This window comes from Morus notabilis, unplaced genomic scaffold, assembly GCF_000414095.1.
Source record: "Morus notabilis unplaced genomic scaffold, ASM41409v2 Scaffold1341, whole genome shotgun sequence".
NCBI classification, from domain to species: Eukaryota; Viridiplantae; Streptophyta; class Magnoliopsida; order Rosales; family Moraceae; genus Morus; species Morus notabilis.
This window is the reverse complement of record NW_010363438.1, coordinates 139,392-149,571: the sequence shown is the minus strand read 5'-3', so window position 1 is coordinate 149,571 and position 10,180 is coordinate 139,392. Positions and strand designations below refer to the sequence as shown.

At 36.1% G+C, this 10,180-nt stretch overlaps 2 protein-coding genes across 2 annotated transcripts; one reads left to right on the top strand and one right to left on the bottom strand.

The window, feature by feature from the left end:
- The first annotated feature begins 1,689 nt into the window (after positions 1-1,689).
- LOC21387841 lies at positions 1,690-2,700 on the top strand. The gene has a single exon (XM_010104368.2). The coding sequence runs from the start codon at positions 1,829-1,831 to the stop codon at positions 2,582-2,584; it is 756 nt and encodes a 251-aa protein (XP_010102670.1). The 5' UTR covers positions 1,690-1,828; the 3' UTR covers positions 2,585-2,700.
- A 1,184-nt stretch (positions 2,701-3,884) lies between these two features.
- LOC21387840 (SKP1-like protein 21) lies at positions 3,885-9,279 on the bottom strand. Its single transcript, XM_024169634.1, has 10 exons — positions 9,187-9,279; positions 7,825-8,130; positions 7,102-7,323; positions 6,621-6,812; positions 6,429-6,539; positions 6,166-6,244; positions 5,277-5,377; positions 4,914-5,077; positions 4,580-4,710; positions 3,885-4,316 (listed from the first exon to the last, which is right to left on the bottom strand). Exons 2-10 carry the CDS (start codon positions 7,858-7,860, stop codon positions 4,300-4,302), a joined length of 1,053 nt encoding a protein of 350 aa, XP_024025402.1. The 5' UTR covers positions 7,861-8,130; positions 9,187-9,279; the 3' UTR covers positions 3,885-4,299.
- Between the last annotated feature and the right edge of the window lie 901 nt (positions 9,280-10,180).

Genomic DNA, 10,180 nt, shown 5'->3' with positions numbered 1-10,180 from the left:
TACATCCCAAACTTTACTAAAACATAAGAAATAGAGGGTTTAAATTATAAACCCTTGGAGAAATGCTTGACTAGACTCCTCCTAGAACCCTTTGATCATCTTCTTCTTCTTCTATTGTTTGCTAGTGGCTTAAGGTTAGGAGAGTGAGAGAAAATTTTGAGATGAGATGTGTGGAGTGTGGCCGGTTTTGGTGTGTGGAAAAAAGAGAGGAAATGTGCAAAAATGGCTAACCTAATGCTTGCACTAATGGTCCAACTTAATTAATCAAAACTTTGCTTAGAATACCTTAAGCTTGGCCGGTTTGGATGCTTCAAGGGAGAAGTGAGGTAAGCTTTCTTGTCAAATAGTTGACTTGACTCATCTCATCATGAAGTCTTCTAGCACACTCAACTAATCAAAATTTTTGGCTTAAAACCCATTAACATGGCCGGCCAAGTGAAGGGAAGGGGAGAAAATTTTTTATCATGATTACTCTTCACTTACCCCCATCAAATCACACATGTCATGATTTTCTCTTCACTAACTCCCATCAAATCACATATGTCATGATTTATCTTCACTCACCCTCATCAAATCACATATGTCATGATTTCCTCTTCAATAACTCCCATCAAATCACATATGTCATGATTTATCTTCACTTACCTCCATCAAATCACATATGGCATCCTACTAAATCCTAACATATCCCTTATACTTTTGTCTCATCTCTTAAGTTTTCCTTGAGTCAGATAAAATTATACTGACTGTAAGGAAGTACTTAGTCGATAGGAAATTCTAGTTTCTGACGGTTCCTTTTCTACTGCTTGTTTACATTTCAATGTTAAATCCTCGACTACTTTGATATCACATTAAATTCTTACTCGCGTAATATTTTGAATTGTTTCAAGTCTTGAAATTAATTCTAGACTGAACAAATTCTAAATTTCACTTTTCTGCATTATATTCCGGGAATGACATTGTTTCTGACGGTGTCAACTGCCGAGTTCACATTGTACCCTTCTACTATACGTATTTATCTTGTGACTTTAACCTAGCTGTCTGGCAATTAAAGATTTTCTCTTCTTTTAAAATGTCAGAGCGTTTTTTTTATACGCTACTAACATCATGCTGTGCTTTGAGATTCTTGAAATTAAGATTCTCAAACTACATATGTACTGAAAATTCTTATGTCTTAAAGTACGGTGAGAATTTATCGATCGAATTTATTTGATCATAAAACATGAACTTGGCATGAAATCTACTACAGAATTTAGGAATACAGATGTTAATTCTATAAATCATTCAGTCACAAAATATAGCATAATATTTTCTAAAAAAATTCTTAACTTAAATACATAAATTATATCATTTAAAGTCTAAAATTTTCTGGATCATTTCATCTTCTCTCTCATATACATATATATATATATATATATATTTGTATATGCTTATGTCTATTTACGTACATATGTTTACACTATTGTTTTCCGTTGCACGGAATCCTATAGCAGCAAAGTTACTCGTAATATCGTCTCTTTCCGATTCCCATGCTTGAGAAAAAGCAAGGATGCTTTTGACTTATAGTCTTGTACCCAAAAGGATAAGGTTTTGTGTGAACACCGACTCTTCCTCACACTTTTACCAAGCTACGTTTCCAAACTCTAAACTTGGCGGCTGCCACTTGTCCTCTTAATCAACCTCAAAACATCTCCCTTATCTATCTGTTCCCCACTATGCACTCCTAAAAAAAGAAGCAAAACCCAACTCAAGAATCTCCATTGTTCTCTGCCCACAACCTATATTTTCCACCCAGAAAACTAAACACAAAAACGACGAAAAACACAACATGTCAGGTGGGGTTGGTCCAACTTACAACGACATAAGCCTACCACAAGAAGAACAACAGCATGAATCCAAACAAAACGACGACAATTCTGCAACTACTTCCTCAAAAAACAAAACCCACCGAACTCCTAAGAAAAGATCAAGTTTCCTCTCATTCCGCCAACAAAATTGCCTGGCAGTGATTGTTACACTCTCAGCCACTGGCCTGGTTTGCCCTGAAGACATGGCCTTTGTTCTCTTCTCCATAATCTACATGTACTTTCTCTCAATAGTGGCCTTTCCTAAGCTCACTTCCAAAGAACCCCCAGTGTTTGACATACAGAAAGGACTTCTCCCTCTCTACGTTTTCGTTGGTGCAATCATTGGCCTTTTTCTTCCCATAGCTTATATCTTTGAGGGCATTTTTGAAGGAGACAAAGAAGGAATAAAAGCGGCCATACCCCATCTTTTCCTTCTCGCCAGTCAAGTTTTCATGGAAGAAGTGGCTTTCTCGGACCGGTTTTCTACACCCATTAGAGTTTTCATCCCGGTTTGTTACAACTCGATGAGGATTTCCACCATTGTTGAGTGGCTGAGGAATGAGTTCTCCAAAGGGAATGAAGAATTTGGTGGGTCCCCAAGGAGACTGTTTATTGGAAGAGGGCTTGCTATTGCTAATATGGCGTTTTGGTGCTTCAATCTCTTTGGGTTCTTGTTGCCTGTTTATCTTCCTAAAGCTTTCAAAAGATATTACTCCGACAGTAAGGTTAAAGATTGAGGACGAAGTCGGAGGCAACTTTTTTATTTATTTATTTTTTTTCCTTTTCTATAAGCAGTGTATAATGTATGATACGTTCGTCTCCATATAAAACGCCTCGTAAATCTTCATGTTTCTTTCGGTTTGAGCTTAATCTGTTTCTCTATTCATTAGCCTAGCAGTTCCTTGTCTAGATGATCAGTAAACGACACTGGAATTGCATTTCTCCTTTGAGAAGATTGTGTAGCCTTACGGATGATCTCATGTTGTTTTGCTTTACGGAACGATTAATTTTAACCGTTGGATTAGTATGTTCGATTAGTTTTTTACGGTCCGATCATATATATATATATATATATATATATATATATGTTGATCCTTAGGGCGTTAGTCAAAACTCTAAAAAGATATCTCCACTCGCAAGACTCCTAAAAAGTATTAGAAGATATACAAATGAATTTCTTCTTTGAGACGATTGTGCAGCCTTTCGTTAGTCTTTGGTATAGATAATTCAAAACGACATCTACTTTGCATTTATTATATGCTGTTCGACTGAAATTATATGCTGGTTATTTGTGCAACATATATGACATGTTCCTCATCTTATAAAAAAAATGAAATAAAAATTGACGCCGATGACTTTGTGATTGTCGTTTCCAATTTAACCGTCGTAAACGACACATCATTTGTCCATGAACTCGTGTTCTTCAAATTCGTTAGACATGTTCGTTGTTTAAATTTTACTGTCTTGGGAAACAGGACGGTCGTTTGTCGTTTATCTCATGCAATTCACTGACATATAAAAGTTAGGAAGGAAACAATTGACACGTTCCCTTGCAACATGTCATTTGAAAACGGCATGTCTTATACTTTAAAAGTCTGCCGTCGTTTTAACTTTACGTTTGGAAATCTGATGTCGTTTAGTAAGGAATACGACTTGTTCAACTATATTGTTTTCCTTTAAACAGGATGTACGAAAAATGTATTGTTATTTGGAATGACATGGCGTCTCTTCTTTTCACCCGAAAACGACGCCGTCCATCACTTCTTTTCACCCGAAAACGACGCCGTCCATCACGAAAAATATGTCCCGCCGCACGTCCTTTATTCTTTAATTTTGAGCTGCTAACCTGCAAAATACTTGCTAATAGAAAAAACACAATCTAACGAATATTTATTTCTAAAGTTTCATCTTCAAAACTTTAAAATTTTAAATTACAATTTCTTCAGGATCTTTCTCAGATAAACATTTTTCCAATTCATTTCTTCAACTGCAAGTACTTACAACTTCTCAGAAAACTTAGGAAAGCCAAATGCGGCCTACAAGAACTGAAATAAAGAAAAGAAACAAAAAAATCTGCAAAAACAACAACGGTACAACAAGTACAGTACAGGGGCTAGCCAACATTCATGGCTGAAAAGTAACAAGCAACAGCAACAACAAACAACAATCTCGGAACAAAATGAGCATATTTGCCCATGTTGTCATCCTTGAATTTTCAGTTTTCCTTCTCTTCTCCAACATCTTTTTCATTCCCGAATACATGGATTCCCACAAGATGAAACATTGCATCTGGATGATGTTAAAACAAACAAATATACTCACTCGCTGCTGAAGCGAAAATATTGCCAACTTTTCCACAGCTTCTGTAGCAGCGAACTGCATGCTAGCATCTTCCAATCCGCTCAAAGCTGCTGCTGAGCATTCCGCAAATGAATATTCTAACAAAGTGCCACTATCTCTGCTCCAAACCTGTTCGCATGCAAAATTTTCCATCAGTTTAGTTGAACTGACATTAAGCCAAAAAATTTTCATTAGTGCAGCAATGAACAATGAACAACGTGTAAAGCTTAAGAAAGAAGCAAAGAGAACACAGGAAAAGTAAATATATACAATGTACGGCATACGGAATCCCTAAACCTCAAAACAAAAAACACGTTCTATCTCTAACAAAAAATAGAACACTTGTGCCGAAACAACCAATAATGAATGACAAAGAAACAGAAAAAACATACTACTGTATCTCCTGGAACCATCGCCATTTATAGACATTGGTAGAAGCCTTCTTTCTTGGCCAAGGGATAATATCTCCTGCATTCTGTCTGGCCAATGTGAATTTAATCTACGTGCAAAGTCCTCAACTTCCCTGCATAGAGAAGATAAAACACGTTATGCGAACAATAAATAGAAGTAACAGGCTCAACATTAGCCATAACCACCAGGCCACAGGTACAAGAACAGAGAGCAAGAGAAAATATCCCCTGGTTATATAGATAATAAAATCAACCAAAAAAATGTCAAAAACCATCGATTTAGGTTTGTAAATTCAATTAAGAACCTTCCTCCTACCTGTCAAGTTCCTCCTTCATGGCCGGATCTAAATCATCATCAATATCTGCATCGTCAAAGTCAAGCTTTGGTGAAAAGGAAACAGATGTAGAATCTTGCAACTTCGTTGATTTACTGGGAGAGGCCCCACTATCATGGAAAGCAGGAGAAAGAGCATCCAATTCCTACGTCCCCCCAAAAAAAAAAAAAAAAAAAAAAAAAAGACACCATTAATGAGAACTATCCAATTCTAATACAAAATTAAGGACAAAATGTAGAAAAAAATAAATAAAAAAAACAGTGGTCCTACTCCCTCCTGGCTCCACTTCCTACCCCCGTGAAAAAGGGCAAGAGGGGGGCAGGGGGAAGGACACTGGGTCGAACCTTATTATGGTTTCCATTAGCCTCACTTGAAGAATTCTTCGGTTGATCTCTTCTCCTCCGATTTTTCTTCTTGTTCTTATTGGTCCTAGATCCCTTTGATTCTGAAAAAAAGAACAGGTTATATAAGGTTGGAGTTCACAGCAAGATAAACCTTAAGTACTATTCTCATCGAGTTCCAAACAACGTAAGACCACTAATTTGAATGCTTCACTCAGTGTCAACAAAAATTAAGTATCAGTGAAATTCAGAACCCCAAAGCACTAGGTTACTTCTAGATGGGGGAAGAAAAAGGAAGCGAATGCATTTTAGAGAGCGTAACACACATGATGCTGTAATTGAGCCTTAGCTACTTATTTAACTGGAGAGTATTTGAGTGGAGATCTTTAACAAAATTTGAATTGGAGACTCCACAAGAACGAGAATGAGAACATTGGAACAAGGAGATCTATAAAATAATAATAAAAAAAAAACAGAATACAAAGAACTGTATTCCAACAAGTTTATGGTGCTAAATATACGTTCTGTAGCATCCTAACGAATAGTTGCTACCATTTCTTTCATTAAACAGCGTAATAGTGGATCCTATTGCATTACATATACCCCTATTTTTGGACAAACCCACCTAACTAGCAAAATCAACTGGTGAAGAATTCAATCTATCAACTGCAGTTCATAGGGCAATGCAGAAATCATGAAGCCTTCTTTTCTGTTTTACATAAAGAGTTTGTACAAACCCGCTAACAACAGAATCAACTGGTGAAGAATTCAACTTATCAAGTGCAAAGTAATTCAAAATCCATACAGCAATGCAGAAAGTTGCAGCAAGTGCGAAAGAAGAAGACGAGAAATGTATTAGAAAGGAGAGTTTGTGGGGGCGGGAAACTTGTACCTCCATCTCCACCATTTATAAATGTCAAGAGGTCTTCAACTGAGCGCTCATCCACTCGCTCTTCCTCAACCTCAACATTCTACATCATATAAAACCATCTCTTATTAGGGCCGGCATTTATACAAGCTGGAGTACTTTAGTTACATGATTATACTGTGGCTACTGCATTCAACATTAACATGCCTTTTAAAAATAGATTTACCGCAAAAAAGAGCATTCAACATATGGTAAAGGCTTCAAACTCTTCAAGTAAGAGTAAGCACCTTCAATTTCTCTCTCTCTCTTAACTCTTTCCTCTTTCTTGCATATAATCGATTCAAAAGGCGAATACGTGGATCATCGGTTATGTTTCTCAGAGGCTCCAACTTCTCCTCCTGAGTAAAACTAAATCTACATGAAAAACATGTACGCCAAGACAAAAGTGAAAGATCACTGATTTCTAGCTAGAAACAAACCTCTGTTAGATCATCTGGTAAATGAAAGGTCTCACGTATCTCCTCGGGCGTTTTCCCTTCAATTATTCGTGCAAGTGCTCTGCTTGTGAGATCGACCAAAGGCTTCAATTGGAGGCTATCGGCAGCTGACGTCAATTCACATAACTTTTTTGTATCCATCCGAATAAATTTCTCATCATAAGTTTTGCGTTCCTGCAAACAAGAACAAACTACACATTTATCTAAACCTTTTGAGCTATGTTTTCACCCTACCACAATACCAAACAAGAATAATGATATCAATAAAAAAGCGAGGGAAAAATAATCTCATTACAACCTCCTCTTTCACCTAAAGAAAGGGAGGCCAATAAGCAATTTTCTCTAAATTGCAAGAAATGTGCATGTTGCAAATAGAGATCAAACAAATATGAAACCAGTACGCAAAAATGTAGGCCATACATAATATAAACAGAAAATAAAAGCCAAAGACTCAGAAACCTACCTTATTAGAGCGGCCTGGTACTTGGTGAAACCGGCAATAATCAAGTATTAAGCCCAATATAGCAGGGTTAACCCGTTGGGGAAGGGATATTGCATAGTTTTTGGAAGATCCCATGCCTGTTTGAATTATTTCTCTACATATCATGGGGCAAAACATAGCAACCTCCTCTTCTACTTGTTGAATTGAACCATCGGCTGTCTGAAGCCAGATGTAAGACTTCATCTAATGCACAAAACATAAGCAAAATTTTAGCATGATAAAATAGCAAGGACAGTCCAGCAACAAGAATTCGTCCTATAAAGTTATAACCACCACAAGTTCTTCACGACAATGCAATTCTTCCAAGTTCCAACAACTGGAGGCTATTCCTAGCACCTACATTAATCTAGTTGGTTAAATTCGTGTTTATCCTAGTCAATCTGTAAAGCTCAGGCAGCCCCTCTTTCCAAGCATTAAAAGGCTACTCAAGCCATAGTATAACAAATTATTGCTAACCTATGTCATTGTGGCATCAAATCTCTTCCACGCTATAAATATGCTTATAAATTAATTCAGAAAAATAAAGCATACACTTGAATATTTCTAAGTTCTAACACATACTTCGATGATATCACCAATTGATGCATTTATAAACAAAATCCAAAAAAAAAAAAAAAATCAATTCAAAGGGACATCAATAACAAAAGAACAAAAAAATTGCAAAAATAACACAAATTAACATACCTCAGGTTTTACTACCGCCATAACACCTTCTGACATTTGACGTATACACTACAACAACTTATTAGGAGCGTCAAAAACAAAGAATAGCTATACACTTCCACTTTCAAAAAAACAACAAAGTTACAAAGCAAGAGAAAGCTTTTCCTCCTCCATATGCGTATATTTGTCTGGTAGATAAGAAAAGTTTAAAAACTCTTCCCAAAATGACACAATGCCAAGTCGCATTCTTATCAGAAGAGCTTTCTCAGGTTATTGCCTTATTCAGAAGAACACAAACCAAGAAAGAATAACAAAACACGATTTGCCCTGAAATTTCACGAAAATTTCAATCGTCAGTTTAAATTGGTAACAGTCATAATGATAAGTTAACAAGAGCAGCAGCAGAAGTAACAAGAAGAATGAGAAGAACAAACTCAAGGAAAGCACGTACATCGAATTCATTAACTTGTCAAAACGTAAAATAGTACAGATATTAAATGAAGTTGGAAATTTTCAGGGGGAAAGTGGAAAAGAAAACATAATAATTAGATTTGAAATATTCCCATCTAAAAAATCAGAAACAAATTTTCAGTTTTGATAACCACAAACATCTTTTTAAGTTTCAAAAAAAAAAAAAAGGAACGACAAAATTTAATTATTCTTCAGCTAGCAAATGAGCTTCTTGCTATATTCTATTAGTACTCATATGTCAACCACTATTGATTTTAACCCTTTTAATAAATCTTCTCTCTGCATTTTTGGAGAAAAATAAACTTCCAAGATTCTCGAAACATAGCAAAAACTTGGGAATCAAAAGACCAAAAATTTAACTCATTACTGTAGTATCCTTATTTACACACACACACACACATACACACAAAATGTACGGAACCCACTAGAAACCGAATCAACCCCATTTCAAATAAAATCCTAAAATTCACAGAATTTAAATTTCATTAATTTCACGAACTTCTTGCTGCACTTCCTTACAAATTTAAACAAATATGAAAAACAGGGACTCTTTGTTCTCTCATTCCTCTGCCAACAGAATTCCAAACACATCCCAAAATTCAAATCCCTAAAAAAAAAAAAAAAATTCTTCGCCATCCAAGAAAAGCAAAGAAAACAGATAAGTAACAACACAGACAACTGTGAGCGAAGCAAAAACGAAACGACCGATTCCCAATCAACGAAAAGCTTCGAAATTTAATCCAAATCCACTTCACGGAGACCGAAATCCTCAGCAACAATCAAACGAATTCATCAACACCGAACCAAGAATAGCGAATTGCGCACGTGCATATATTCATACAGAAACGCGAGGAGAGAAAAGAAGAAGAAGAAGAAGGAGAAGAGAAATGGAGAAATGGAAGTTAGGCGTACCTCTGAGACGGGATAAAATGCAGAGAGATTTTGGAAAAAATTTTGAGGGGAAATGGAGCTAGGGTTTCTAAAAGGCTCAATTTTTTTTTTTTTTTTTTGGGGCTCTGTATAATTTTTTTTTTTTTTTTTTTTTTTTTTTTTTTTTTTGCGATTTGGGGGTTCCGGGGGGGGTTGTTTCCGCACGGGGTCAAAGAATTTCTTGCAACATCACTTTTCATTTTTTTTTTTTTTTTTTGGGGCTCTTTTTAATTTTTTTTTTTTTTTTTTTTTTTTTTCTGTATTGCGATTTGGGTGTTCCGTGGGCGGTTGTGTCCGCACGTGAGCCTATCAAAGAATGTGCCGTGCTCGCACGTGCTGGTAGTTAGGGTATATGTATGTGTAGATTAGTGGAGTTAGGACTGGATAACGATTTGACCCGTTTTGGTCCGTTTGTGGGTCGGATTGCCAATGAGTTTACTGGCCGTCAATGGGTCTTGGGCCAATGTGGGCCTCTTCTAGGATTCGTTTCAGGCCAGGGTCAGTGTTTGAGTACATGGGCCCTCCAAAATGTTCTATTTTAAAGAAAGAGAGAATTCTTACATAGAAAAAATGGAGAATTTATTTGAGAGTGCATAGACTCATTTTTATCTTTTATTTTTAATAAATATTATTTTATTAGTGTAATTATTTGACTAAAAAGATTATGAATCAAGAGTAAAAAGTAAAAGTTCTGATTCATACACTTTTAAAGAGTATTTATCAAGATTACCCAATTACATATCTTACCTCTTTAAATCACTAAACTTACTAAAAATACCCATTCAAAAAACATTACCCTTTTAACTTTGGTCAAACATCTTGACCACATACTAAAAGAGTCAAAAGGCTAAAATACCCAAGATATTTTGATCACATATTTTTCCAAATTCAAACCCTAAAGCTTTCTCTCTCTAATATTTTCTCTCATCGCCTCCCCACTCTCTCTCTCCCCCTCTTCCCTCTCTCCGAACATTCT